General features: G+C 65.9%; 3 protein-coding genes and 2 non-coding genes across 9 annotated transcripts; all 5 read right to left on the bottom strand.

Annotated features, from left to right (window-relative positions):
- Nucleotides 1-378: 378 nt before the first annotated feature.
- On the bottom strand, nt 379-13,232 carry BAZ2A (bromodomain adjacent to zinc finger domain 2A). The gene is made up of 28 exons (XM_040539342.1): nt 13,167-13,232; nt 10,412-10,549; nt 9,222-9,803; nt 8,526-8,711; nt 7,714-7,917; nt 7,021-7,378; nt 6,816-6,924; nt 6,535-6,636; nt 6,209-6,419; nt 6,033-6,094; nt 5,788-5,853; nt 5,513-5,704; nt 5,146-5,400; nt 4,644-4,858; nt 4,483-4,557; nt 4,132-4,294; nt 3,968-4,027; nt 3,737-3,872; nt 3,014-3,633; nt 2,666-2,891; nt 2,352-2,507; nt 2,112-2,275; nt 1,753-2,036; nt 1,538-1,670; nt 1,307-1,453; nt 997-1,223; nt 779-922; nt 379-687 (listed from the first exon to the last, which is right to left on the bottom strand). The coding sequence occupies exons 2-28, from the start codon at nt 10,545-10,547 to the stop codon at nt 519-521; spliced, it is 5,382 nt and encodes a 1,793-aa protein (XP_040395276.1). The 5' UTR covers nt 10,548-10,549; nt 13,167-13,232; the 3' UTR covers nt 379-518.
- Nucleotides 13,233-14,470: 1,238 nt separating this feature from the next.
- ATP5F1B (ATP synthase F1 subunit beta) lies at nt 14,471-17,665 on the bottom strand. Of its 2 annotated transcripts, XM_040539506.1 has the most exons (10): nt 17,493-17,665; nt 17,180-17,362; nt 16,656-16,830; nt 16,278-16,399; nt 15,855-16,039; nt 15,606-15,764; nt 15,373-15,495; nt 15,084-15,296; nt 14,784-14,985; nt 14,471-14,689 (listed from the first exon to the last, which is right to left on the bottom strand). In XM_040539506.1, exons 1-10 carry the CDS (start codon nt 17,635-17,637, stop codon nt 14,592-14,594), a joined length of 1,605 nt encoding a protein of 534 aa, XP_040395440.1. In that variant the 5' UTR covers nt 17,638-17,665; the 3' UTR covers nt 14,471-14,591. The 2 variants fall into 2 exon arrangements, with proteins under 2 accessions (XP_040395440.1, XP_040395439.1); XM_040539505.1 differs by having other exon boundaries at nt 15,606-16,039.
- On the bottom strand, nt 16,114-16,187 carry LOC121061263. The gene has a single exon (XR_005815013.1). It is a non-coding gene; the product is annotated as a small nucleolar RNA SNORD59 (small nucleolar RNA).
- Nucleotides 17,055-17,129, bottom strand: LOC121061264. The gene has a single exon (XR_005815014.1). It is a non-coding gene; the product is annotated as a small nucleolar RNA SNORD59 (small nucleolar RNA).
- Nucleotides 17,666-18,369: 704 nt separating the features above from the next.
- PTGES3 (prostaglandin E synthase 3) lies at nt 18,370-27,742 on the bottom strand. 4 transcript variants are annotated; one of them, XM_040539564.1, is made up of 8 exons: nt 27,450-27,742; nt 21,857-21,970; nt 21,631-21,700; nt 20,917-21,015; nt 20,627-20,716; nt 19,871-19,933; nt 19,468-19,492; nt 18,370-18,913 (listed from the first exon to the last, which is right to left on the bottom strand). In XM_040539564.1, coding segments are annotated over exons 1-8 (483 nt in total). In that variant the 5' UTR covers nt 27,452-27,742; the 3' UTR covers nt 18,370-18,893. The 4 variants fall into 4 exon arrangements, with proteins under 4 accessions (XP_040395498.1, XP_040395496.1, XP_040395495.1 ...); XM_040539562.1 differs by lacking the exon at nt 27,450-27,742 and adding an exon at nt 25,931-27,164; XM_040539561.1 differs by lacking the exon at nt 27,450-27,742 and adding an exon at nt 22,262-22,620.
- Between the last annotated feature and the right edge of the window lie 190 nt (nt 27,743-27,932).

Genomic DNA, 27,932 nt, shown 5'->3' with positions numbered 1-27,932 from the left:
GGTCCTGGCCGGGCCGGCGAGCTGGGGGGCCGCGGGGGGGCTAAGTCCACTTTACTGGCCGTTAATGCATGTAGACGCTGCACAGGAGCGCTCGGACACATTCACTACGAACTATTGCTATTATTAAATATTCCCAGCAGGGTTTATTCACTTTCCACTTGTTTTTTTTTTTTTTTTTTTAGGGTGGGGGAGTGGGGGAAGGATATGGGGGGGGTAGGTAGGGCTGCTTCTGTTTTTAAGTCAGAAAATAAAATTTAAAAGAAAGAAAGAAAAAAACACCTCTTTTTTTTTTCTTTTTGGCTTACACAGTCTGTGAGTTTGTGGTGCTGGGGGGGCAGGGAGGGATTTTGGTGGGGGGGGGCCAGGCTGCAGGAGGTGGCCGGGCCCCAACCCCCCCCCCCCCCCCCGGGGCAGGGCCCTGGGCACCGGCCCCCAGCCCCCGTGGGGTTCAGCAGGCAGCGAGATCGGCTCCCGGGAGGCAGCTCGGGGGCGGGGGGGTCCCCGGGCCGGGGGGGTGCTCACGGCCGGGCCGCGTGCTTTCCCTGATAAAATTCCTCCCACCGGCTCTCGAAGAACTTGCGCATGACGTGCCCGGCCTTGCCCACGTCTGAGTCGTCCTCGTTGAAGGTCTGGCAGTTGTCGAACACCAGCATGGCGTCGGCTGCAAACTCCTCCGAGCTCGAGTACCTGCGGGCGCAGGGAGGTCAGGGCCAGGGGGGGCGCGGGGTGGGGGCCGGGGGGCTGAGGGGGACATGGCCTGGGGGCACCCCGCGCTCACCCGCCCCGCAGCAGCCGCGTGCGCATGGTGGCGAAGTCCATGGGGTTCTTGATGATCTTGCGGTAGCCGGGCACCAGGCGCGGGTTGACCGGCTCCAGGAAGGGCCAGGCGTCCTCGTGCGACTCCATCTCCATCAGGATGATCCTGGGGACGGAAGGAGGTGGTGGGGAGGTGGCCTGGGGGCCCTGTCCCCCACCCCCGTCACCCCGAGCACTCACTCGCAGAAGGTCAGGTCGCTGGGTTGGCTCCGCAGTGTGGCGCCGCGCCGCTTGGCCGGGGACAGCCCCTCGGCAGCGTGGCGGGGCAGTGGCTGCCCCTCGCGGCGGCGAGAGGCCACCCGGCGCCGGGGGCTCTCCTCCTCCTCTGCCAAGCCCCCTCCCAGGAGGCGTCCCCGCTTCCGCTTCTTGCCTCGCCGGGGCGAGCTGGGGTCCCGGTATGCCTCCGCCTGTGAGGGGACCGGGAGGGGGTCACCAGCAGAGCAGAGCTGGGGGGGGCGCTGCGTGAGCTGGGGGGGTCCCCGCCACCCACCTGGGAGATGCAGACGGAGCAGAACCAGTCGCCCTCGGGCACCTCCGTCATCTTGGGCCGGTGGCAGTAGAGGTGGCAGCCGCGGTCGCAGCCGTCACACAGCAGCAGGTGCTCGTCGTCGTCCCCGCGCCGGCACACCAGGCAGGTCTGCGGGGTCCGGCGGGGGCGTCAGGGGTGCCACGGGGCGAGGGCCCCCCCAGCTCCTCCCCCCAGCAGGGCGCGGGCTCTCACCACTTTGTTGACCGACTTCTCCCAGGCGATGGATTTCTCCAGCTGGTAGATGCAGAGGGAGACCTGGGCCGCGCTGCGGCACCGCTCCAGCGTCTGCCGCCACGTCCGGACCCGGGGCGTGATCTCGTAGGCGCTGCGGGAGGAGGGACGCGGGGCTCAGCTGAGGCGTGGGGGTCCCGCCACCAGCCCCCACCCCACACGGACAGGGGGCTCACATCTCGGTGGTGCCCAGGCTCAGCTCCTCGGGGCCGCTCAGCATGGCTTTCTCCACCACCACCTCGTGCAGGGGCCACAGCGGCTCCTTCAGGTAGCGCCGCTCCACGTTCTGCTCCAGCGCCGCCAGCCGCAGGACCGCCAGGTCCAGGGGGTTGGTGCGCTCGCGGCACAGCGGCAGCCCGTCCCGCCGGCTCCGGACTGTGATGTCCTCCAGGGGCTCCACCTTGTGCTCGCAGTACCGCAGGTCGTCCCGCGTGGAGTCGGGGCTGGGGCACGTCCAGCCCTACGGGAGAGAGGGTCTCAGGGAGGGCACCCGGCCCGAGGCCACCGCGCGGGCAGCCCCCGGCCCAGCGCCTACCCGGATCTGCAGGTCGGCCATCAGCACGCGCTGCTCCAGCTCCTCCACCCACTGCAGGATGGAGAGGTCGGTCTCGTAGGCCTTCTCCATCACCGACCACTGAGCCAGGGCTTCCTGAGACACGGCGGTGCCGGCCGCCTCGGGGCGCAGGTGGAAGATGGGGTCTGGGGACAGAGGGGGGGGTTGGTGGGGGGGACACGGAGCCAGGCCCATGCCCTGGCCCAAGCAGGCAGCTCTTACCCGTGGTGGCGCGCAGGCAGACCTCCCTCAGGTACTCCTTGTGCTTGGTGAGGTGCTTGTGGAGTGCCTTCTCCCGGATGCCCCGTGGGTGCAGAGCGCGAGCCACCGCCTCCAGCTCCTCGGGGTCCTGCAGCCACCACCAGCCGCTCTGCATCTCTGCAAGGCAGCACCACGCAGCTCAGCTCTGAGGCGCCGGCATCCCCTGCCCTGCGGCCTCACGTGGCAGAGCCGGCCCCAAAACCCAACGGGTTTCCCCGGCGAGAAGCAAGGCCACAGCTCGGCCTGGCAGCTGGGATCTCTGGCAGGGCTCTCACCAGGGGGAACGGGCTGCTCCGTCAGCTGGGTCAAGTACTTCTGTTCGATCTGCTTGAAGAACTTGGTCGGAGGCCGCCCTCGGCGCTTGGGCTGCCCTGGCACGTCCTGGAGCTTCTCCAGGCTGCTCCGGCTCCTGGGGCAGGCACCGTGGGCCTTGGCGTCGGCGTGGACCGGGGTGGAAGCAAGCATGGGAGACGTGGGGTCATCAGCGGGGAGCCCGTTCAGCTGGAGGGGACAGAGCCCGTTGGACAAAGGACAGCCCCGCACCTGCTCCTTGCTCCCCTACCCCAGCACCCCTCGGACCCCTCCCCGTGCCCCGGCCATTGCAGTCGGCCCCGGGCACCCACCTGCCTGGCCGAGGCCTTGGACTGCTCGCCCCGGGGCTGGCCACGGGGCTGCGAGCTGGCGCGTGGGGAGGGCTCGGCTGAGGAGGTAGCGAGGGGGGGTCGGTCGTCGCAGGGTGTCCGGGGCAGCAGGTTGAACCAGGGCCCCCGCTTTTCCACGGCCTCTGTGGTGCTCTCCTCCTCCGCCGTGGGGTCTGCTGGGGTCTCGAGTGGCTGGAGCCCCCCTTCCCCCTTGCCGGGGCTGCTGTCCGGGGTGAGGACCGAGTCCTTGAGTAAGGATGACTGCGTTTGGCTCAGCCAGGAGAGGAAGGCGGACTGGCTGAGGTCGTGCTGGCTCTGCCCCAGGCTCATCGGCTCTTCCAGGACCCCGTTGATGGGTGGGGATTTGGGCCTGCAGGGTGGGGGCGGCTCCTCCTTGCTCTTCCGTGGCTCCTCCTTGCTCTTCCGCGGCCGGCCCCGGGCACGCGAGGCCGCGCAGTTCACCCGGCTGGGCATGGGCACGGGCACGGGCACGGGCACGGGCACGGGCACGGGCACCTCCATGTCCAACGGCTCCTCCTTCACCGGCGCCACGTGGGAGGACGGCTTCTCCTCGGGGTGCTCCTCGGGAGCTGGATCGGCTGCTATGAGGACAGCGGGAGGTGAAGGGTGGGGTCTGCAGTGGTGAGGGGGTCAGCAGCGGAGAGGGGGTCTGCAGCGTGGCCCCGGAGCCCAGTCCCAGCTCACCTTCTGCACCCTCCACAAAGATCCCGCCCAGGTGGGGCAGCACCCAGTACCGGCGCCGGTACCGGTCCTGGCCCAGTGAGGCCGCCCGCAGCGTCTGCGAGGAGTGGAGCAGCTTCTTGCGGAAGAACATCTGCCGCTGCAGGGAGAGCGTGGGTGGTGAGGGACCGCTGGGACAGGCACCGGGGGACCCGCGGCACCGGCCGAGCCGCAGCCCCTCCGCCACCCGCGCACCTTGGCCAGCTTCTCGATCTGCCGCTCGAGCTCGGGGATGCTGGAGGCGGATGTGTCGGCCTAGGGGAGGCAAGGGACCTGTCAGGGAGGCATCGGCAGGACCGGGAAGAGATCCCCGAAGGCTGCCCCAAACTGCTCCCCGTCCCCAGCGGCCACATCCTCACCTCCTCGTCCCGGCGGGATTTGCGTCCTCGGCTCTCCTCCTCCTCCTCCAGCTCCAGGCTGGGCTCCTCTGTCAGGCGGGAGCTGCGCCTGCGCCGCCCGTCGTCCAGGCCCGTGATCTCCGACTCGGGGCGCCCCGTCTTCTTGGCCAGGGCCACCTTCAACCTGCCGAGACGCGGCGCAGCATCCAACACCCGCCTGCTCTCTGCCTCGCTCCCCGGCAAGCTGAGGCGTGCAGGCACCCAGCGGCACTGCAAGAACGCCCCAAGCCTGCTCGAGCCCCAGGGGCGCGGAAGGGAAGGTTTTGGAGACCGCGGGCAGGAGCCAGCCACGTCCCATGGTGCAGTGCCCACCTGCGCAGCCGGCCCTCGATGATCCACTTGCTCTTCCTGTAGTTGGCCATGCTCTCCAGGGTCTTGTCGATCTCGCTGCAAGGAGACGAGGGGCTCAGCTCCACGCAGCTCTGCGAGGAGGACAGGAGCAGAGCCCACGTTCACCCCAAGCCCACACTCACTTGATGATGAGGGTGCTGCTGTTGAGCTCGTTCACCAGGAAGGCCAGGATAGCGGCCTTCTTGTCGGGGGGCAGCGCCTGGAAGGGCTTCGTGCGCAGCCCCTCACACAGCTTGTCCTCCGCCCCGTATGCCGTGAGGAAGCAGCGCAGCACCTCGGAGACGGTGTCACGGTTCAGGCTGATCTCTGACACCTTCTCCCCCAGGATCTTCAGGGACTGGGGAGCAAGAAGGGGTGTTAGAGAGCGCGGGGGGTCAGCAGGAAGGGAATAAAATGGGGACACCAGCAGCTGAGCTGGGAAAACCCAAGCCTGAGAGGGGGCGAGCCCAGGGGTGACCCCTGGGATGAGGCTGGGAACTGGAGGGGCACAGGGAGAGGCAGGGGAGGCTGCAGCAAGGACAGCACCTCCTGGAGCGCAGCGTGGGAGCCTTGTGGGCACCAACAGCCTTGCTGCCCGCGTGTGACAGTGGACACGGGGACAGGGACGGGGACGTAGCCGCTCACCTGGCAGTAGGGGGGCAGCCCGGGGTCGTAGAGCGCAGCCTGCAGCAGCCGCACCAGCAGGTCCTGCACCTCGCCTGCGCTGTCACCCAACCCCAGCAGCCCCTCCTGCAGCGTGCACAGGCTGGGCACGTCCTTGGCTGGGTCGAAGCCCAGGACCTTGCCGTAGCTCTGGAGGAACTCCACGACAGTCAGGCAGTTGGAGAAAGCGCAGCTGGGCAAGACGAGGCCCGGGATGCGGGAGAAGGCCGGCAGCGGCTGCAGGGCAGGAGAGGAGACAATCAGGGCACGCGAGGCACCAGCCGGGCTATCTGCCCGTGGGCTCAGCCCAGCCGGCTCCCCCCCCGTCTCGCTGCAAGGCCCAGCCCACCTGGTGGTCCCCCAGGCACATGTCCTCCGTGGGCTTCTTCATCTCCTCCAGGATGAGCTGCTGCCGCCGCCGCTCCTCCAGGCGCCGCTGGGCCAACAGGCCCTTGTCCACCTTGCGAGTCCCTTTGCCCTTCTTCTCCTTGGGCCGCACTTTTTCCTTGCCCTTCTCCGGTTTGCCCTTCTTCTCCTTGGCCTGAGAACAAAGCCCCGGGATCGGTGGGGATGGGGGCTCCACCTCCGCCCCCTCCATGGCCCCCACAGCCACCGCAGACTCACCTTGGATTTCTTCTTGGCTTCCTTCCCTTTGGGAGCTTTCGCTTCCTGCTTCTGCTTGTTCTTGGCCTGGGAGGGACAAGCCCCAGCTCAGAGAGATGGCGGCTGATGGGGGGGCACAGCAGCAGCCCCCTGCCCCAGCCACCCAGCCAGTGGGCACAGCTGGGGCCCACGGAGCTGCAGGACGTGGAGGAAGCCCGGAGCTGCCCCCAGCCCTCGCCCTGCCTTTCCCCCACAGCCACTCGTACCTTCCGCCTCATTTTCTTCTTGATCTTGCTCATTTTCAGCTTGTCCTCATCGCTGAGCACCTCTGCGAGGGCAGAGAGGGAGGCTGGCACCAGGGAGCGGGTGCCAGGGCTGCAGCCCCCCTGCGGGGTGGGCTGCGAGGGGCAGCACCTGAGCTGGAGGGGCCGGGGAGGGGTACCTTGGGCTTCCAGCCTCTTCAGCAGCCGAGCGTCTGTCTTGCTCAGCAGGTCGACCATCTTGACCTTGGGGGGCCGGCCCCGGCCGCGCTTCACGGCGGGCGTCTCCTTGGTCTTGGCCTTCTCCGCGTTGCGGGGACGCCCGCGCTTGCCCGTGATGGCCTGGATGCGGGACGGGATCTCCTCGGGGCTCAGCTTCACCCACTGCAGGCCCTGCGGGACAAAAGGTGGTCACCCCTGGAGAGGACACCCCAACGGCCCCACTGCCAGTGCCGCGTGCCGCGGAGCAGCCTGGAGTCCCACAGCACGGCCCGGGTGCCAGGCCCACCTCCGGCGTGTCCCGCTCCTCGTAGAAGTCTCCAACCGGCATGCGGGGGCTGAAGCTGAAGTGCTCGCGGCGGACGTCCTGCACCACGTTCCTGTTCAGGTACTGGGGGCAGGAGGAAGAAGAGGAGGATGAAGGCCGTAAGGGTGCATGAGGGGGGGGCTCAGCGCTCCCAGCCCCCTGGCAAACAGCATCTGCCCTCTGCAGCGGGGGACTCTGGCAGAGCTGAGGGCTGATCAGGGGCTGGCCCTACGGCAACGCTGCCCTCTCCTCGCTCACCGTACCTTGATCACCTCCGGGAACTGCTTCATCCTCTTCCCGCAGGGCCCGTAGTACCAGGTCTCGCCCTGCCAGCGGTGGTTCCCCTTCTTGATCCGCACCTCCCTCCTCCACCTGGGCACAGGAGCGCCTCAGCCGGGGCCCGGCACGGCCTCGGCCACGCGGGGCCCTGCGGCCGTGGGATGGAGGGACGGGGACGGGGCCACGTACCCGTGCTGCAGCGGGAAGCGCACCTCCTCCGGGGTGGCGATGCGCCTGCGGGGGGGCATCCCCTGCGGGACAGAGGGGACCTGAGCTCGGCGAGCGCTGGCGGTGCGCTGGGCGCCCAGCCAAGGGGGGGCTCCGTCCTCACCTCCCGCCGACACGCTGAGCGGGACAGCCTCCTCGCTCTCGCCTTCTGGCGCAGCTGAAGCCTCCGTGCAGCTATCAGCAGCCTCCTCCTCCTCCTCCTCCTCCTCCTCCTCGGAGGGGGATGCGGACTCTGGCTCCAGTGGAGCGTCGTCAAGCTCCAGGGACCCCGATTCCTCCGGCCCCGCGTGGCTGCTGCTGTTCAGGTCTAGGCTGCTGTCTGCAGAGCCAAGGTCAGGGACGTCACCGTGAGCTCTGCTCCCTTCCTGCTCCACCCACGGCAGCAGACAGCCCCCACCCGCCAAGCACGAGGACAGGGCTGTGCGTCCCCCTCCCCGCGGGCAGCCCCGGCAGCATTTGACCCCGCACCAGCTCCCCCCAGCACACTCCGAGCTGGGGCTCCTTGGGCTCAGCACCGGGAGCTGCGGGGTCCCCACACACCCACTGCCACTGGCCAGGGCCCGCGGCCCTGCACAAAGAGGCACCGCACGGCGGCTGGGTGGCCGTGCTCCCCCCGCGGCAGCAGCCAGGGGCATCATGGGGCCGTCCACGTACCATGCAGGGCAGGCGGCGAGTCGGGGCTGGCGAGCAGCGGGGGGGCTGGCCGGCCGGCCGCCAGCAGGCTGAAGGGGCCGGTGGCATGGAGGGGGGGGCTGGCAGAGCACCGCAGGCTGGGCACGTCGGGGGGCTCCTCCAGGGGGGACTTGTCGCTCACCAGCTGCGAGTCGTCCATCGTGTAGAGGTCCCCGGTGCCTGGGTCTGGGGGGGGGATCAGCACCAGGACCTCGACGGGGCCGCGCGCAGGGGGCCCCCCCGTCTCCGAGCATGTTGGGGGCACGCAAACCCACATCTCCGCTCACGGGGGGCGGCCAGACCCGCCGGGTGGAGAGGGCCTCGGGGACGATCAAACGCCCCCCGGAGCCGAAAAGGCACCGGCAGAAGAGGGGTTAAGAGATTTCGGCAGCCCCCAGCCACGCCCCCTCCTTTGGGAAGCAGAGCCCAAAATGGCCGTGGTGGCGGTGGCGGTGATGTTCACCAGCGCGGAAGTTCAGGCGCTGAGTAACAGCTTCGTCACGGAGCTGGGAAGGGAAGGAAGGGAGCGCGGAGGAGGGCTGGCGCGGGAGGGACGCGGGCGCGGGCCCGCCCCTCGCCTGCCCAGGGCTGGCGCTGCTGCAGGAGGCAGCGCTGAAGGCCTCGGCCTCCACCATCGCCATCAGCCTCTGCTGTCGCCGTTGCCCACGGGAGAGGGTCCCGCGCTGCCCGGAGGAGGGGGGAGAGGAGCGGAGGCAGCCGCCCCACACCGCCGGCCGGGAGCTGCCCAGCACGCGCCTGGCCTCTAGACCCCAGTGCCACGGCGGCCTCCCTACCTCTGGCCAGGGACTCGAATGGCTCCAGGGGGTCTTCGCTCAGGATGTGCGCGTCCTCCAGCGGAGCGGTGATGGGCGACGCGTCCCCCAGGCAGCCGCTGCCCACGGCGGGGGCCAGGACCGAGTCCTCCTGGCTCAGCGGCACCACGGCGGGGGCAGACCCGTTGTAGCTGCAGAGCTTCAAGTCTAAAGGAAGCAAGAGTCCGAAAACAAACCCTGGGGCAGGAGGCACTCAGGAACGGAGCCCGGGGCCCAGCCAGCCCTGCCCCGAAGGCGTTGTGCGGCGCAACCCGCCGCTCCTGCCCGACCCGCTGCTCCTGCCCTCATCCCCACGCCACGGCTGTTTGCTGCCTAGCCTCCTCCCATCCTTCCCCACTGCCTCCTGGGGCCACGCTGCCACCAGTCCCCTCCCAGCGCCCGTCCCGGGGTCTCTGTGAGATGCCAGTCCCCAGGGAGTCCCGTGGCGGGTGGGCGGCTGCAGGACCCCGGCTGCTGCACGCCTCTGCAGGCGGATGGGAACGCTGCTCCGCCGGCGGTGACGCCACAGGTGACACTCAGCCCAGTCTAACAAGATCCCAAAAGCTACTCCAAGCCGCGAGAGGCCAAACCCCGATGGGACTCATGATGGGGGGTGAGGCCGGCCCTCCCCAGGGAGCAGAACGCCCAACGCGGTGGATCCCAAGCCAGGGCTCCTACCTGGCTGCGTGTCCTCCAGCTCCATGCTGCCCACCAGCCCGTCCCCGTTCTCTGCAATGGCCGGGGACATCTCCTTGGCGGCCTCAGCATCATCTTCGCCGGCGCCTGGCTCCTCTGGTGGCAGCGGGAAGGGTGGCTCGCCAGAGCCCAGCATGGGGGATGGCTGCGAGGCCGTGTAGAAGCTGGCCGGCCCGTTTGGCATCAGCTCAAAGTTCTGGTCGTGGAAGGAGTCATACAGCTCCTGAGAGTCGAAGTTCAGCCCCATGGAGCCAGGGGTGCCGTTGCCCCAGAGCTCCTGCCCGGTGCCCCGCAGGTTGGCGCTGTGCCCTGGGGAGGCCGGCCGGGACCCCCCCGCCACACCATTGAGCGGGAACTGCGCGAGGCTGGGGAACGGAGCGGTGCTGGGGCTGCCGTCCTTGAGGCCGCCCGCGCCGGCCGGCTGGTACTGCGCGTAGTCCCAGAGGCAGTCGTAGGAGCGGAGGTGAGGCGTGCCCGAGGAATGCGTGCTGGAGGTGAAGGTCCCTGAAGTACTGGTGTGAGATACAGTAGAGAAGCCATTGACATTCATGCCCCCGTTCAGACCTGCGGAGAGCGAGGGTGGAAGAGACAAATGCGTTAACGGCACGGCAGGGACTTCCCAACGTCCAGGCCAGATGAGAGGGCTTGGGGACAGCCGGATGACGCCCCCCGCCCTGCCCCAGCACCACCATCCCTGAACAGAGCAGGCTGCTCCCTCCCGGCGTGGAGGAACCGACCCCGTGGGGCTGTGAGCAGCAGGAGGCGGGGGATTAGCCGAGTGCCTGGCAGGGCTGCGCAGGGATCAGCCGGCTGGCCAAATCCACGCACAGACCCCGTTCTGGCCTGGCCGCTCTTTTCTAGGCCAAAGCAACCGGGGGTGTGTAGAGACCCCTCCGGCCCCCAGCCCATACGTGGCCGGAGAAAGCCCCCAAGGTTCACCCCCATCCCTGTTGCCCTGGGACTCCCCGGCACGGCGGGGACACTCCGAAGACTCCGCAGCCGAGGCCCCCTCCTCGCGCCAAGGGCACAAAACCACGAGGGGACGGTCGGGGCGGTGCTGCCCTGCCGAGCACACACTCCCTGGTGAGCCAGCTCCCCTGTAACGAGGGCGGACGCCGTCACCGCAGCCTGGCGGGGGGACGTGGGGTGCCCAGGTGTGCCGTGGCACTTACTTTTCCCTTGCGGGGGGAAGCTGAGTGCAGCCCCGTTGGTGTACAGGCTGTCCCCTGAGGAAGGCGTGGGTTTCAGTCCTGAGGCAGTAGGTACGGAGGAAAGGCCCGGGAAGTTGAAATGGTTGTTTGTGTCCATGTCTGGGAGGGGAGAAGAAACGCGGGGTTACACGCTGCCCGGCCACCCAGCGGGGCAGGGTGGGGGCCCCCACCCACGTGGGAGGCTCTGCCCCACGCCCTGCGCTCGTGCCTGGGCACAGCCGCTCCCCAGAGCCGGCGGCGCCGTGCCCCGCAGGACGGGGCTGGGGCAGGGAGAGCCCCTGGCCGCCATCTGGCAGCGGCCAAAGCCCCCCCGTTGCCCCCTCACCGAGCCCACGGTGCCGCCTCCGCGGCGAGCCGGCCCCAGGCCCAGCAGCACCGCGTGCGCCGAGCTGCCACCTGCGTGAGCGCAGCTCGTCACCGCGCTCCCGTGTCCCCAGGGAAGGCTGCCACCGAGAAGGCTCGCCTGCTCCCCGCACGGGCTTCTTTCCGCACTGAGCTCAGCTCTGCGCTGAGCCCCCACCTCCCCTGGGCTCCCGACCCGGGGCAGGAGCACGGCGCGAGGCACTGGCCCCCCCCGGGAGGGTCTGTGACCTTGTGGGGACGCGGCGTGGCCTGGGCTTCCCCTGGGAACCAGCAGAGACAGCACCGCGGGGACGGCCAGTCCCCTCGGACCCTGCGTCCCCCCTGCCCGCGGCACGGCCCAGCGATGCCGCAGGGGGCACGGCCACGCCGCCCAGGGCCCGTCCCCTCCCGAAACGCGGCTCCGGGGACGTCTGCTCATCAGCTGCTCGAGGCAGGATCCGGGCTGGCCTCGTTTCACAGCCGGGAGCTGGGGGCTCTGTACCCGGCTGTCCCCAGCTCCTCGCCCTGAGCCAAGAAGGAGCCGGGCCGGCTCTGAGGGCCCAGCTGATGAGATGGGACCCCCTGGGAACCCCCTGGGGGCCACAGTCCCCCACCCCACGGAGGCCAAACCCGCGATCAGCCGAGGGCAGAGGCGGCGCTGGCTCCGCCATCCCCTCCGGAAGGGCCGTCGCTGCCACAAGCACGCGGCCTGGCAGCGCGGCCGTGTCGAAACCTGGACGGGGATTTCATCACGGCCCAGCCTGCGCCACCCGGGGCTCCAGCGGGGACGGAGCCCCCCCGGCCACCGGGGACACCGGGCTGATTCATCCGCCCGAGAAACCCGTATGGGCGGTGACGCAGCTGCCGCACGCACGGCGCTCCCGGGTGTCCCCCCCCAGCGAGCCGGGACCAGATCCCGGCCCCACCACCCCTGGCTCGGCTCTGCCCCTGCCCCTGCCCGTGGGACCCTTCCCCCGGGGAAGCCTGGCCAGAGGCCGATGAGAAGAAAGACAAAAAGCCTTTCCGGCACCTCCCAGCATCTGATGCGCCGGCCGGCCGGGAAAGGCGCTGCGGGGCCGCGAGAGGTCAGAGGAGGCGGCCGGAGGTGCCAGAACCGGACAGGTGGCTGCTGTGGGCTGGGGCGTGCGCCAGCGCCGGGAGGGGGCCGAGTGGAGGCAACGAGGGGGGAGCGGAGCCAGGAGGGCGGAATAAAAGCAGGGAAGACGGGGAACTGATGGCAGCAAGCACCAGGAGGCCGAAGGGCAGGGAAGGGAGCGGGGCTGAGCCAGCGACGCCGTCCCCAGGAAGGGAGCGGGGGTCCGGCAGCGCCTTGCACTGGGGACCAACGGCGTGCCCGGCGCTGGCACGGCGACACCGGGGCCTGTCCCGACTGGAACCGCCCTCGGCACCTCCGGGAGCGGTGCCAGCACCCGGCCGCCCGCTGCCAGCCCTGGGTGCGGCGGGCAGAGGCCACCCGTCACGGCCCTGCCGCAAACTGGGCCAGGCCGTAACCGGAGCCGTACGGGCAAGGAGGGCGAAGGCCGGGCCGCGGGGATGCGCTGGCACCGGGGGCAGCGCCAGGCCCGGGCTGGACGGAGGCGGGGGCTGTGCCCGGTCCCCCGGGGCTGGCGCAGCCGGTGCGGCGGGCGGCCTGGCTGCGAGCAAACCGGGCTGGGGGCCGTGAACCCACCGGGACCCGAAGCCCCCGGAACGAGGGCTGCGAGTGGGCGGCGGTGTCAGCGGGGGCTCCCCAGGAGGGTCCTCGGTGGCCCCGGGCAGCCACGGGAGGGGAACTGGGAGCCAAGCACGGCCGGGCTGGGGAGGACGTTTCAAAAACAAGGCGACGCAACCCCCGGCTGCCATTTCCCGGCCGCTTCCTGCAGCGGGGGGGGGGGACGGGGGGGGAAAGGCCGGCACCGGGCGCTGAGCCGGGATCCCCGGCCCCGAGCTGCCCCCGCCGCGCCCCCCGGGGCGGCCCCGCTCCCACCCGCTGCTGGGGGGCACCGGGCCGGGCTCCCCGCTGCGCTACGACGGGGGGGGGGGGGGGGGGGGACCCGCACCGGGCACTGGAACCGGCCCAGGGCTCCCCGCTGAGCCCCGCACCGGGGGGACCCGCACCGGGCACCGGCACCTCGGGGGGGGGGGGGGGGAGGGAACGGGAAGGGGGGGCCCGGACCGGGAGAGGGGGAGGCGGGGGGGGCTCACCGAGCACCGGCGGCCTCGGCAGAGCCGAGGTGGGGGCAGGGGCTCCCGGGGGCTCCCCGCGGGTTCCGGGCCGGGTCCCGTCTCCCTCTCCCCCCCCCCGCCATTAACCGGCCGCCGCGGAACGCCCCCCCCCGCCGCCCCCCCCACTCCAGCCCCGTTCCCCCCGGACCTGGCAGGCGGCGGTGCGGGCCCGGCGGGCTCCCCGGGCCCGGCTCACGCGGCGCGGGGGGGGGGGGGGAGGCGGCTCCGCATGGCGCGGGCCGGACCGGGCCGGGCCGCCCCGAGCCGAGCCGAGCGGAGCCGAGCGGCGCAGGGCAGGAAGCGCCGCGCGCCGCCGGGCGGTCCCGGCCCCGCCCCCTCCGCGCCCACGTCACCGCCGCCGCGGTGGCGTCACCGGGGAGCGGCGCCGCGCGTCAGGGGGGGGGGGCGGGGCCCGCGCCCACGTGGGGGGGATCCCCGCCCCCGGCGGGGGCAGGGCGGGCGGGGGGAATCCCCCACGTGGGGCCGCCCCCCCGCCGCCGCCCCGCCCCCCCCCCCCCCCCCAGCCGGGTCCCGGCCCCCGGCAAGGTCCCGGGGGGGGGCGCCCCCAGGCTCGGGATCCCCCCCCCCGGGATCCCCGCTGACGTCACGCGGCACCGGGGGGGCACCGGGGGGGCACCGGGGGGCCCTGCCCAGCGCGGTCACGACCCGAGGGGGGGTCCGGGGGGGCCCAGCACGTACCTGGGGGGCAGGAGGGGGGGGGCCGGCGGTGTCAGCCCGGTGCCGGTGCCGGTGCCCGCGGCCCCTCGTGATGGCAGCGGCCGCCCCCGCCCCCCGCCGCCATTTAAAGGGGCCGCAGCGCTTTGCCGGGGGGGGGGTGGGGCGCGCTGCTGAGAGCACCTCCGGACAGCGCCTGCGTGTGTCCCCCCCCCGCCGTCCCCCCCCGCAGGGAACCCCCCCCAGGATCCCCTCCCCAGCACCCAGCTGCACTCCCCGGGCCGGGTCCCGGTGCCTCACCCCCCCCCCCCGGCAGGGTGCGACCGCGGCGGAGGGGAGGGCCCCGGCAGCCCCCCCCCGGGACCCCGCAGACAAAGCCCCATCTGGCAGGGCCGGCCGGGAGCTCTTTGTGCTGCAGGAGCCCGGGGGGCAGAGGAGGGGCGCCGCCCCCCCTCCCGCACGCAGCTGCCAACCTCCCCCCCCCCCCAACCCCTCCTCCCCACGGCCCCACACGCGGGGGGGTCACCCCCAGCTGCTGCGGGCCCCCCGGTAAAGGCCCCGTGGGGCTGGGGGCAACGGATCCAGCACCGCCGCCCCCCCCCCGCACCCAGCTTGGCTCGGCCAGGCACCAGGAGGGGGAGTGGGGGGGGCACAAAGCCCCCCACAGGGTGAGGGGGGGGGTGGGAAGGGCAGCCGGGTCCCGCTGCTCCCCCCCCCCCGGGGCAGGGGCTCACAGGGCTCCTGCCCCCGCCCCCTGGCACGCAGGGCCCCCGGGGCTGTTTTCACCAACATTTTATTGGAAATTTTAAATACTTTTTTTTTTTTTTTTGGGGGGGGGGGGGGGTCTGGCCCCGCACAGAGCCAGGGAAGGGGGCGGGGGGGGGGGGGGCGGCCCTGCTCACACATGCTCTTCGGCCAGCTTCTCCGCCTTGGCCACCGCCTCCTCGATGGGCCCCACCATGTAGAAGGCCTGCTCGGGGAGGTGGTCGTATTCACCTGGGGGGGACACAGCCATCAGCGGGGGGGGGGGGAGGAATGGGCAGAGAGCCCAATTCCCCCCCCGCGGAGCTTCCTGGGGGGGCCGCCTCACCCGCCAGGATCTGCTTGAAGCCCTTGATGGTCTCCTTCAGCGGCACCAGCTTGCCCATGTGGCCGGTGAAGACCTCGGCCACCTGGAAGGGCTGCGACAAGAAGCGCTGGATCTTGCGCGCCCGCGCCACCGTCAGCTTGTCCTCCTCCGACAGCTCGTCCATGCCCAGGATGGCGATGATGTCCTGCAGGGACTTATAGTCCTGTGGGGCGAGGCAAAGCCGGGGGAGGGTGAGCGGCCAGGGCAGCGCTTCCTGCCTCCCCCCAGCCCTCCCCGTGGTGGCTGCCCCGTCCCCCTCACCTGCAGGATCTTCTGCACGCCCCGAGCCACGTCGTAGTGCTCGGGCCCCACGATGTTGGGGTCCATGATGCGGGAGGTGGAGTCCAGCGGGTCCACGGCCGGGTAGATGCCCAGCTCGGCGATGGCGCGGGACAGCACGGTGGTGGCGTCCAGGTGGGCGAAGGTGGTGGCGGGGGCAGGGTCGGTCAAGTCATCGGCGGGCACGTAGATGGCCTGGGGGGGCAGGGGGGCGGTGGGACGGAGGCGGGGGGAGGCGACCCCCGCCCGGCGCGCCCGGCTCCAGCGCTACCTGCACCGACGTGATGGAACCCTTGCGCGTGGTGGTGATCCGCTCCTGCATGGTGCCCATGTCGGTGGCCAGCGTGGGCTGGTAGCCCACGGCGGAGGGGATTCTCCCCAGCAGGGCTGACACCTGGGGGGAAAAGAGCTGGTGAGAGGCCTGGCGGTGCCCACCACGAGGGGTCCGGCCCCACTGCAGGGCTGGGCCTGGCCCCCCCCGGCTGCCTGGGCTCCGGCACCGACCTCTGAGCCAGCCTGGGTGAAGCGGAAGATGTTGTCGATGAAGAGCAGCACGTCCTGACCCTCCTGGTCCCTGAAGTATTCGGCCACTGTCAATCCAGTCAGCGCCACTCTGGCGCGGGCACCCGGGGGCTCGTTCATCTGCCCGTAGACCAGGGCGACCTGGGGCGGGGGGGGGGTGGCGGAACCCAGCGTCAGCACGGCCGCCGCGCCGTTGGAATCCCCCCCTTGCCCCCCGCAGACCCCGCGCACCTTGGAAGTGGTGTCTTTCAGGTTGATGACCCCGGACTCGATCATCTCGTGGTACAAGTCATTCCCCTCCCGGGTTCGCTCCCCGACGCCAGCGAACACCGAGTAACCGCCGTGAGCTTTGGCCACGTTGTTGATCAGCTCCATGATCAGCACCGTCTTGCCGACGCCGGCACCTCCGAATAAACCTGGGGGGAAAGGGTGTCCTCCTCAACCCAGAGCCCATCCAGCCACCCCCCCGGGGGTCTCCCTTCACCCCTTTCCTCCTCAGATAATTAAGCGTTGCTTCAGCAAGCTCAGTAGAACGAAAGTCAAACGGTCACTCATCAGCGAAGGAAGCTGCTGCACGGGGACCGCTCCTGAGCCCTGGGGTGGGCACGGGGCCCCCCCTCTCCGGGCGCTCCCTTTCCACTGGGTGCCACGTACCGATCTTGCCGCCCTTGGCGTAGGGGGCCAGCAGGTCCACCACCTTGATCCCCGTCACCAGGATCTCCTGCTCAACGCTCATCTCCACGAACTCGGGGGCTTCGGCGTGGATAGCAGCAAACCTGCAGTGAGAAGGGAGAGAAGCTGAGCGGCCAAATCCAGCCCCTCTGCCACGGGGCCAGGAGACCGCAGGAGCGTGATCCCTGCTCGCAGCCCAGAAACACAAACGCAGCAGGGACGCGCACAATCCAGCTGCGTGCAGCCTGGGCGTCTCCGAGCAGCTGAAGAAACTGCATGAGCCTGGCTGCTGCCAGGACCAGAGCCCCCTACCTCCAAACCCTGCGTGGCGCTCATCCCCCGGCCCGCAGCATCACTCACTGTTTCGTTGTGATGGGACCCCTCTCGTCGATGGGCTCCCCGATGACATTCATGATTCTGCCCAAGGTCTCAGGGCCAACGGGGATCCGGATGGGCGCGCCAGAGTCCAGCACCTTCTGTCCCCTCACCAGGCCTTCTGTCCCGTCCATGGCAATTGTGCGCACGGTGTTCTCCCCTGCCAAGGCCCAAGGACAGTGTTACGCAGTGCCCTCGAGCTGACCCTGCAAGACAGCTGCTGCCACCTCCTCCCGTCCCCGCCAAGGGAACGGTCAGCTGGGGGAAGGACTGCAAAGAGCGGGGCCAAGGAACAAAATGAGGAAAAGAAACACAGAAAAAGAGCCCAGGCCAGACCCACCCCACAGCTGTGGCGGGCCGCAGCCCTGCAGCAGCCATTTTCCCCCTCCTCAGACTGCAACGCGTGGCTTCAGCGAGCTCAGAAGAACGAAAGTCACCGAAATTCATCGTCACGGGAGGGCCCCCCCCCCCGCTGCGGCACCCCCCGGGGCAGGCGGGCGGCCACTCACCCAGGTGCTGCGCCACCTCCAGCACCAGCCGCGTCTCCCTGCCCTGCACCTCCAGGGCGTTGAGGATGGGCGGCAGCCCCTCGTCGAACTGCACGTCCACCACGGCACCGATAACGGCCACGATGCGCCCGGTGCTGGCGCCGGCCTTGGCGGCGGGGGCCGGCTGCGCGGCATAGCGGCGGCCTGCGGGGAGAGGCGCGGGTCGGGGAGGGCAGCACCGGGACCAGGAGCCCCGCTCAGCGCAGCCCGGCCCGGCGCGGCCCCCCCGGGCCCCGCAGGCCGCAAGGTGACCCCGCGGCTGCTCCCCACTCACGGCTGCCGGTGGCGGCGGCCGGGCCGGCCCCGCGGCTGAGGAGTAGCGGCAGGAGGCCGTTGGCCGGCCCGGCCCCGCGGCTCAGCACCGGCCGGGCGGCGGCGGCGGCGGCGGCGGCGGCGCAGCGACCCGCGAGCCCCAACATGGCGGCGCCGACTGAGCCCCTTCGCCCGCCCGCACGGCGCAGGCCTCCGAAGGGCGGGGCGTCTGCCACGCGTCGCCGCCCGCCGCGCGCGCTCATTGGGCAGAGGCACACCCGCTCCCGCCGTGCCCGCGCTCCCATTGGCCGGACTCGCCGTCGCTCCCGCTCTCCGCTTCCTCGCCATTGGGCCGCGCGCCCACCCCTCTGGAAAGGCGCGGCGCTGATTGGGCGCTGCTAGCCGGCCGGAAGGGGCGGGCGCGGAGCGCACGTGCCCCGCCCGTGTCCTTGGGCGGGCGCGGTGACCGCGGCCTCGCGCCCCCGGCCCCCCCCCCCCGGCGCCATCTTGGAGCGCCCCGTGAGGCAGGGAGGCAGGAGCCCAGGCGTGGAGTCTTCAACAGTTTATTAGAAAGAATGTAGACATTAAAAAAATCCCCGCTGCTCTGAACACAAACCGAGGTTCTTTTTTTTTGTTTTTTTGTTTTGTTTTGTTTTTTCTTCCTTTTTCAGCCTTGTCGCGAGCTGGTCAAATAAACTACCGTAAAAGATCCCACTAGTGTCGAACACCTTGTCACTCATTTCCATACCAACAGTGCAAATACGATTTGGTCTAAATGTACAGATGGACAAGCAACAATGCGCGGCCCCGCGCGCGGGGGGAAGCTGGAGCTGGGGCGCCGCTTTCAGCTGGGATACATCTGAACACGCCACTAGCGATTAAATACCAAACAAAGAGGATTTTGTTTCCTTTTTAATAAAACATTAGTGGAACACACCTGAAGACACCACAGAGGTATTGCGCATCACCTGTTAAATTTTGTGACCCAATTAGCTAACATTGGTTCAGCCAGTTTTTGTTCCAGGTACAAGCTTAATTTCGGATCTACCTGCAGGCCACAGAGGGGGGAAAATGTCAATTTACCACTTGACGTAAATTCAGAATTCTCCCATTGTAATTACATCTGCTACGAGGCAAGGAGGCTCTGTAAACTTTATTGCAACTGTTCTGTATCGATTGCCTACACCTCAATTGGTTTTTGGAAGTCTGGAAAAAGGTTCATGCATAACATTATTGCCTCTCGTGGCTTAAGACTGCCCCGCACAATGGTACACACCTACCATCAGTGAAGCCATTTAAAATGGACTGAAAATGGGTTAAAGGATGCAATATCTCCCTTTAGGGCTATCAACTCAGGAATTCTTATCTCAATTATGAAATGTGATGAAGTTCTTTCCCCAAACCCTGAAGACAACAGTTTTTCTTACTCCAGATCTGGCATTTCTAGAGGGAAAAAAAAAGTAAGAGATTAGTTCGTTTTTTTTTCTTTAAAAAAAAAAAAAAACAAGCTTCCAGGAGCCCTATATCACAAGGAACACAAGCGAGAAGATACAGCCCTTGAACAAGACATGCATAGGGCAGTTTAGGGTCTCTGACCTCACCGCAGCTGGCACTCTGAAGTGTGTACGTGCAAAGAACCACCTCCAATCTCCGTACAGCCCCTGCCGTGTAAGTGCCGAACTTGCACAAACCAGGCCAGCACTGCGAGCGCTGAAGCTCTGTGTTGGTGACGGCTGCTGTTACAGCCAAAGCCTCATCAGGACTGCAGCAGCCTGGGAAGGTCAAACTAGTATTTTGTGCTGGCGTGCTAAGGCTTTCACTAGATTATATCGTCTCATGCTGCTGGAGCAAGGCACTGGCATTAGCTGGCAGCCTGGATTTAGCAAGACTGACAGGACAGCACATCTGCTGGCTCTGCACAGCTCCCTCAACTAGCAGCCCCCAGCAAGCCCCCAGACTGTTGCACAGGTGCAGAAAAAACAAGAACACCAACTTACTTTCATCATCACTGTCTGGTGAGTCCTGGAAAGAAAAAACACCATTAACTGGAGCAGACTGTGCTTGGAGGCACTTTCAAAGCTCAGTGTAGCAAGCACGCTGTCAGTAAGCGTATTTCAAGGAACTACAGGACATGCTTTAGTTAAGCTTTACTAGTAAAAAACAGACCCGTAACAACCAATAATCTCTGCAGAAAAGTATGACGCCAAGCTGCCCAGGACACTGCAAGCTTCGATCCAGCTACTCGAGGGGATTTTGCCAGACCACGCCACTTATCCAAAGTTTGGCAGTCTACGCTATTAACAGTGCTGAAGTGGGGAATGCAACTTTAACTTCAGCGAGTAGCAGTGAACGTGCAGCGCCCTTAGCCAGCCCTACACACGTTTACTGCAAAGTACTTACATCTTCTGCCCCATCTACTTCTGGTAGGTCTACATCGTCATCTCCACCCATGTTGTTCATCATCTGGTCAAGAAAGATAATAGCCACGTTACACAGAGGGAAGCCAACTCCAATCATTTGGTGAACAGGGGAACACTAACGATCTATAAATAGCTTGAAATTGCTATAAACATCCACCTGCTGCTTTGACAAGTCTTGTTGCACCTAAGCAAAAATTACCAGGTGAAGAGGCAAAAAACTTTGAACTGATTTAGTGCCGACACGTGCAATGGGACCATCATTTGTTTCATATTTGGTAACGAGCACAAACTGACCATCGCACTGCAGTGCCAACAGCTCACACAGCATGGGTTCAAGCAGCTGGAGTCTGGCTCCAGAGCTGAGGTGTTTTTTTTCCTGTCCTGGACACTCGTTTGTGAGCACTGCGCTCTCTACACCTGTACAGTCAACTTTCACGCTGCACTTATTAGACAGTGCAGCACGGCTGCTACTCACATACAACCAGCAATGCTCCACGACACCATAAATTATTGTTATAAATTAATTTTGCTCCAAGCAACATTGTCCAGGTGGCACCAAGTGGGAAACCAAGAGCCGTGCCTCAGCTAACTGGCAGAGCTTGCCCCGAGAGCAACGGCCAAGAAAGCAGGAGGAAGAGTAGGCCAAGGAGTATGACTCCCTGTAGCTGTCAGTCACTGTTTGCCCACAGGCCACCCAAAAGGAAACCCAATCCTCCACGTATTCATCTTCCTATACCTCGGAAAAGCGATCAAAATTGGACATGTCTTCATCTGAATCATCTTCCCAGTCTTTCCAGTTGTTGAAATCCACACTGAGCCAGTTGAGCTGTACATCAACACAAGAAGTTATTTAAGGACAAGCAAGAAATGAACTGTTACTACTCAGAGAGTCACTCAGAACTGCCACTGATCAGGAGCGTGGCAAGTGAGCCGTTAACTGCTACATAATTTAAACGTGACCCAAAATAAAAATAAAATAGGGGAGACATGAGCTACTGCTCTGCCCGTCAGAGCGCCCAAACCCACCTTTGCCCTCTCTTTTGTTAGCCTTGGCCATGCCTGACCAGATTCTCCTTTTCGTAAACAACACAAGATAGATCTGTCTGTTCTTTTATGCTTTGATTCCTGGAAGAAGAGGGAGGGGAAAAAAAGCAAGCATCTGTTAGTATTAACAATCACTAACATCACCACATACTTGTATTAGATTCATTTCTCTTCAGCTATCAACTTATTCTTTGACTCAAAAATACTGTCCGCTCTTTAAGCTAGGTCGCAATACTGGACAAAGCTGTTCCTCAGACTGTAAGAACACGCTTAAACTCAGATACGTGGGAGTGTCTTTGGACGGCTGTAAGATGATGTAGTATTTGTCAGAGTAACTCCCATTATGAACAGATCTAAACAAATTCAAAAACCAATGGTACGCTTTTAGTCAGAACACCGCTGCACATCAAACCATCAAGAAGTGGAGCCAGGCGGAGCAGTACCAGTTCTGTTTGGGACTGCCTGAACATAACTGGGGCAGTTTTATAGCACCCCTTACTGCCTGCACACGTGGGACAGGGGGTGACAGCGAGTATCATCAGAACTGGAAGCCTTTAAGATGCCACCTGTCAAGCGACAACTAACAAAGCCCCCCTGAGCAGCACCCAATTTGCTTCAGAAGGGTGGGAGGTGTGCATCAGAAGAAGCTGAGCGTTCTGGACACAGCAGTAAAAAAAGAATCCAGAGGATACTTACATTTGGATCAATATTATTAAAAAGGTCGATTTCATTTAAATGTTTAAAGTTATCGCTTCCTCCAAGACAACTGTTAAGAGAAAAACACATCTTTAGCAGGAAATATAGCACAAATACACTTCAATAACAGAACTTGCTACTTTAAGAAAAAAACCTGATCAGCACCAGTACAGCTTTTGGGCATCCTTGTGCCTCTCAACTTTGTGGAGGCCCAGGTTACACTTACCTGAACGTAAGTTTGGATTTTTCAAAATTTACATTAACATCTTTACTGTCTTCAACGCAAAATTCAATAAAGACATAGTCCCTTCGGTCGTACCACTTCGCAGAAGCAGGCTGCCTGCAAACAGACCGGTCAGAAGAAATTCAAATTAGGGTTTGTATCTTTCTGCCAGTATTTAAAAGATTCAAGCCTCAGCCTTTTGCCGCCAGGTAAGCTCAACTTTACCTTACCTTACGTTTCTCCTGATACACAGCTACAGAGCAGCTTGAGTTTTAGTGCATGTGGAGAACTTTACCTAAAGGAATTCCACCTGTTCTTAAAAGTGCTACAAGCTTACAATTAACAATCTTTTAGAATTCGTTTAAGGCACAAAGGCTAGAGAGAAGATGGAACGTTCAGGAATTTTACCATGAACAAAACCCAGCTGAGATCAGCACCGCTGTGAAGAAGGAAGAATCGCTGTTCTGACCCTCGCTACGGCATCCTACGAACGCAGACTCGAACGGCGAGCTGGCTGCATCCCTCGAGGGTCCCACTTCTGGCTTCCCCCAGACATCAAAATGAGCCGTGGCCCGTCCGCAGCATGAGAAACGCTCCTGAGCCGCCGCACGTTTGCCGTTCGGCAGCGACAACTCACCCGCCAGACAAGCAGCGACGCTCGAGCGCGGCCATTCCGGCCTCAGCCGCAGGCTCCCGCCGCCTCCCCTCCTTCCCCGGCCGCTGGAGCCCAGCCCCGAGCTCAACGTCCGCATTCCAGGGGCGAGCGAGCGGCGCCCGGCGGGAGCTGCTGTTGCTAAGCCACGGGCGATGAGCGCGGACGCTCTCGCGCCCCGGCCGCGTTCCAGAGCTGCGCGACCCAGGCTGGAATTTCGCAGCCAAGGCGCTGCCAAGCCAGGGCCGACGCTCGCGGCTCTGAACCGACGCTCGCTCACCTCGACGCTCAGCGCGGCCGCGCGGAGCACAGGGAGCCAAGCACCGGGACACCGGGAGCGCTCCTCTCCCTGCGCGACCGAGCGTCGGCCCCTGCCTGCTGCAAGGCGGGGACGTTTGGGCTGCGAGCGTTGCAGCCCGAGAGCAGAATCACCTTTCCAGAACCTTCCAGGTGACATCGCTAAGCCTCCAGAACGGATTTTGACGCACCTGTTGTCAGCAGATTCAGCCCTTAGATACTGGGCTCACCCACGCTGTGCCAGGTCGGGTTAAGCTCGCGCCTCCCCCGGGACGCACGGGACCGACGGCAGCTCCGCTGCTCGCAGCGTGCCGCCTGCCACCCTCACGGACACTGCTCCCAGCTGAAACCCTGCCTCGTGTGCTCGTCCCGAGCGGAGCACAAAGACGACGGGGGCACAGCTGCTGTGGTTTAGCTGCAGAAGGGGCACGGGCAGAAGGAACGCCAGGAGGAAGGGCTTTCAGCGAGAAAAGCAGACGCTGAAGTCCCCTCGGCCATCAAACTCTGGCACCAGAGGAAGCCCACCCAACTGGCGATCCTCGCCCCACTGTTAAGACGCGGCTGGTTTCATCCTCACAGCTCCCCGCGCCTCACAGGGAAACGCTCCTGCCTGCTCCGAGGTCTGCCTGGAGCCACGAGCTGCGAACGCCTGAGCCCAGCCAGCAACCGAGCTCTCAGAGCGGGCAGTTCTGAGCGCAGCCCTCGCTTTCCAGCGAGCCACTGCCCCTCGGGGCGAAACCTCTTTCCCCTTTAGCAGCACTTTTAAGAAATACTGCGGGAGGCGTCTGTTTTTTCAGATAAAGGTCAACAGCAGCAGCAGTTTCCTCACTACGGTATTAATTCCCTACTGGAGACAGACTGCCTCTTCTCCTGGGGAATACAGGGCTCTCCGAGGAAGGGCGAGGCCGTGGCCGACCCGCTCAGCTCCCCTCTGGCTGCCCTGTGCCTCCCCGTGCCCCCCAGACCCAAACCGCCACGCCTGGGCGCCAGCAGAGGATGAATCCTGCTGCATGGAACAGGGTACGTCGCTCAAACGTGCTGCCAGCAGAACAGAAATCGCAGTGTCCCTGCTAACGATGATGCCGGGGCCTTTTGTGCACGGCATCAATACTTCCCAAGCGTTTCGCAGCGTCAACGGAGACATCCCCGGCCTTCCCGGGAAGCTGCGCGCGTTCCTCGGTCGTGTCACTCCGGTTTGGCCGTGACCTTGATATCTCGCCAGGATCAGGCGCACCGAGGCACCCGCAGTGCTCACGCGGCTTCCAAACTCTTTACGAGCCACCCTAGAGCTGAGGGAAGCTCGCGGGCATCAAAGCCACGCAAAGAGGGATGAGACCAGAGAGTTTCCTAGAACAGAAGCCGTGCTTCTAACAGCGAACCTTGGTTGCCTCCCAGGCATCCGGTGCCTCGCACCCTGAAGGCGCTGACTGCATCACGGACAGAACCAGTCAGCCGAGTCCGTTCAGCCGTTTCTCCTACCCTCCCGTAGTGGGTTTACGTGGCAAGGTTGCGGTAGCAGGGGGCCATAGGGGTGGCTTCTGCGAGAAAGATCTAGAAGCTGCCCCATGTTTGGTAAGGGCCCCGCTGCTGACCAGAGCTGAGCCAGTAAGGGATGTTGTTTGCACCTCTGTGAGAGCAGATTTAAGACAGGGAAAAGAAAAAGAAAAAAAAAAGCTGCGCCACACAGCAGCCGGGAGAGTGAGAGGAGTGAGGAACAGCCTTGCAGGCGCCAAGGTCAGTGCAGAAGGAGGGGGAGAGGTGCTCCAGGCGCCGGAGCAGAAGTCCCCTGCGGCCTGTAGTGAGGACCACGGTGAAGCAGGTTGTCCCCTTGCAGCCCATGGAGTACCATGGTGGAGCAGGGTTCCACGCTGCAGCCCGTGGAGGAGACCACGGTGGAGCAGGTGGACCTGCACTGACAGAGGCTGCGGCCTGTGGAGGACCCCTGCCGGAGCAGATTCCGGGCCAGACCTGTAGCCCGTGGAGAGGAGCCCACGCAAGAGCGGGTGACCTGGCAGGAGCTGCTGCCCGTGGGGGATCCAGGTTGGAGCAGTTTGCTCCTGAGGGGTGGACCCTGCAGTACGGACCCATATCTGGAGCAGTTCTTGAAGAGCTGCTGCCTGTGGGCAGCCCACGTCGGATCAGTTCAGCAAGGACTGCATCCCGTGGGAGGGACCCCACAGCACAGGGGACGAGAGTGACCGAGAAGGAGCGGCAGAGAAGAAGCACTATAGAGTGACCATAACCCCCGTTCCCCCGTTCCCCTGCGCCGCTCAGGGGGAGGAGGTGGAAGAGGGTGGACGGGGGGGGGGAAGGTGCTTTTGGTTTCTTTCCTTTGCTTCTCGCTTCTCTAGCTTGTTAGTAATAGGCAATAAATCTTACTATCGCCCTATGCTGAGTCTGTTTTGCCCGTCCAATAATTGTGGAGCGATCTCCTCGTCCTTACCTCAACCCCTGAGCCCTTTGCGTCGTATTTTCTCCCCCTTTCTCTTTGAGGAGGGGGAGCGAGAGAGCGACCGTGGTGGAACTTGGCCGCCCACCCGAGTAAAACCCCCACACCTCTCATCCTCTCCCTCAAACGGAGAACGGGAACTCCCTCCAGCCGCCTGACGAGGTGCTTCTAATCCCGACTTCGCATTCAGAACAGCGCAGGCCACGTGGAAGCTGCCACCAGAAGGGGTGGATGGGACGAGTCTCACCCGGCTGATTCGCCTCGCTGCCTACGCCCAGGTTCCTGGGAGGCAACCGCACACGCCGAGGCCGACGGCGAGGAGCACACGTGCTCAGAGCCCTTCGGAGAGGTGCTTCCCCCACGCCCACACAAAACCCTGCTCTGTTTTCTCACCGGCACGGAGGAACACCAGCCGGGCTTCCAGACAGAGGCGTCTGTTACGCAGAGAGCCCCCCACTTCCTCCTTCCCGCTCAGCTGCGCTGAGCGCATGGGACCGGAATAAATTAATTTCCCATTCCCTCCGCCTGGTGCCAACAGCGGCGGCTCGAGCATGCAGCCCGACCGCGCAGCGCAGGGTAGGAGGACGAGCCCCCGCGCCCCGCAAAGACCTGTCCGAACTACGCCTGCTGCCACCCGCAGGTTTTTGGGTACTTCCTGAGAGCCGCAGCCGCCGTGCACCTGTATTTAACGTCTCCACCGGCTGTCGCTTCCAGAGGACACCACGATGACGCCGTGGACCATCGCTCTCTTCCCCGGGGCCCAGGCAGCTGCCCAGAGCCCCGGACGCCCTGTTCCCTTCCCAAGCCCGACAGCGGGCGCAGAAGCAGAGGTCCTCGCGTCCTGTACCCACGGGCCGAACCACAAGTCCCGCTGCTTGCTGTCGATGCCATTGAGAAGGTTCCAGACCTGCCCGCGTGCTTTTCCTCATCTGTTCTGCAGGCTGTGACTCGCTGGAGCTCAGCCTTCTTTCCTGGAAAGCACGCTGACAGCTCCTACAGCTGAGGGCATCGCAGAAGTCGGCTGCCCAACGAGATTTTCAGCCCCCAAACAGGATTACGAGAAAAGCCATTTAGGTCTACAGGAGGCGGCAAGAATTTTGGTTTACGTAACTAGTTTTGCTTTCATTTTTATACCCCACCAAGGGTGTTGCTGTTTGTTTTTTTTTTTTTTTAAAAAAAAAAAAAGCAACGGTTTCAGGATTATGTATTCTGCAAACGCTACACGAAGAACTCCGGCTTCGTTACGTTCTTCTCGCTTTCAGTCACGTTAAGGAGAAGCAGCCCCAGACTCGCGGTTTCGGAAGGGCTGCGGAGACGTAGATGCCTCACCAGCGACAAGGCGGCAAAAAGCTCACGTGGGCTGCTCCTGGGGCGGCCAACGCTCCCCTCGGTACTTCAGGCAGAGGGAAAACAGCTCAGAAGGGCGCCGCCGGTCCCATCGCGTAACCCACTGCAGAGTTCTCGGGAAACGCAGGCGCACTTTTAGGGAAAGCGGGGAAAGCTGCGGGGAGCCGGGCGGGCAGCGCGCCTCTTCCTCGCCGCTTTCGTTTCGCTCTCCGAGCCACGGCCACGCCGCGCTGCTCGGCTCCTCCACCGCCTCCTGGCGCTGCTCGGGGCTCCCCCGCGAACGGCGGGCACCGGTTCCGGGACACGGAGGCGGCCTCGCAGCGTTACGAGGCCACCGGACCGGGACCGGGACCGGGACCGGCCGAGGCGCTCCGGAGCGTCGGATCCCACCCGGGGCCGGTGCCCCACTGCCCCCGGGGACCTCTCCCGCGGTGCTCGCTTTAACGGCGGAAGGGGAAACCGTGCGGGCGGCTCCCCTCCGCCGTCTCTCCGCCGCTCGCCGGGCTGAGCGCCGCCGCGCCCCGGGGAACCCCGCGCGTTCCGCCACCCGCCGGCCCCGCTCGGCCCCCCCGGTGCCGGCCCCGGCTCCACCCCGGCCCTCGGCCCCCCCCGGGCGGTTCCGCCCCGGCCCCATTCATCGCCCGCCGCCGGTGCCCGGGCCCCGAGGAGCGCGGAGAGCGGCTCCCGGCCGCCCCACGGCGCCTCCGGCGGGCGGCAGCGCGGCGGGCCCGGCCCGGGGCCACGCGGCGGGGCCGGGCCAAGGTCACGGCGCGGGGCCGCCCCCCCCTTCCCCCTCCCGCCGCTACCGGCGGGGCCGCGGCCTCCTCCCGTCGCCCTCCCGCGGGCCTCACATGGCGAATGGCGGCGGCGGCGGCTCCGGCTGACGCTCCTCGGAGGCGGGGGGGGGGGACCCGGCGGCGGACTACCGGGGCGGCTCCGGTCCTGGAGGCGGCGACAGCGACGGGGCGGGAACGGGACCGGGACCGGGACCGGGGTCGGGGTCGGGGCTCGGCGGCTCCGCTTCGGGCTCGGGGCTCGGCGCGGCCTCGCTCCCACAATGCCCCGCGCGCTCCGGCGGCGGCGGCGCCCAGCGCTGGTGACGCAGCAAAAACCCCGCCGCGCCGCCTCCCGCCGCTGCGCATGCGCGCCGCCCGGCCGCCGCCGGCCTCCCCCCTTCCCCGCGCAGGCGCCGCCCGCGCCCCGCCCCTCGCCGCGCGCGCGGGCTCCCGCTCCCTCCTCCCTTCTAGCAGCTTCTCGAGGCGCAGGCGCGCTGCGCACCGCCCGCCCCAAAAGGGGGCGGAGCCGGCGGTTGCCGGGGTGACGGAGGGGCGGGG

This window comes from Cygnus olor, chromosome 29 (genome assembly GCF_009769625.2).
Source record: "Cygnus olor isolate bCygOlo1 chromosome 29, bCygOlo1.pri.v2, whole genome shotgun sequence".
NCBI lineage: Eukaryota > Metazoa > Chordata > Aves > Anseriformes > Anatidae > Cygnus > Cygnus olor.
The sequence above is the reverse complement of the archived record's forward strand: the minus strand, read 5'-3'. Positions and strand labels throughout refer to the sequence as shown.

Coding starts and splice junctions, on each gene's coding strand:
- BAZ2A (XM_040539342.1), bottom strand. CDS start 10,547: ATGGACACAAACAACCATTTCAACTTCCCGGGCCTTTCCTCCGTACCT. Junction 7,379..7,713: donor CTCGCCGCCTGCCCTGCATG/GTACGTGGACGG, acceptor TTGGCTCTGCAG/ACAGCAGCCTAGACCTGAAC. Junction 5,854..6,032: donor AGAAGAAAATGAGGCGGAAG/GTACGAGTGGCT, acceptor TGTCCCTCCCAG/GCCAAGAACAAGCAGAAGCA.
- ATP5F1B (XM_040539505.1), bottom strand. CDS start 17,637: ATGTTGGGGCTCGCGGGTCGCTGCGCCGCCGCCGCCGCCGCCGCCGCC. Junction 16,400..16,655: donor GGTCCCATCACAACGAAACA/GTGAGTGATGCT, acceptor TTCTCACTGCAG/GTTTGCTGCTATCCACGCCG. Junction 15,496..15,605: donor TCACCCAGGCTGGCTCAGAG/GTCGGTGCCGGA, acceptor TTTTCCCCCCAG/GTGTCAGCCCTGCTGGGGAG.
- PTGES3 (XM_040539561.1), bottom strand. CDS start 22,605: ATGCGGACGTTGAGCTCGGGGCTGGGCTCCAGCGGCCGGGGAAGGAGG. Junction 21,701..21,856: donor AAATCCAAACTTACGTTCAG/GTAAGTGTAACC, acceptor TTCTCTTAACAG/TTGTCTTGGAGGAAGCGATA. Junction 19,934..20,626: donor ATTTTGATCGCTTTTCCGAG/GTATAGGAAGAT, acceptor TTTCTTGACCAG/ATGATGAACAACATGGGTGG.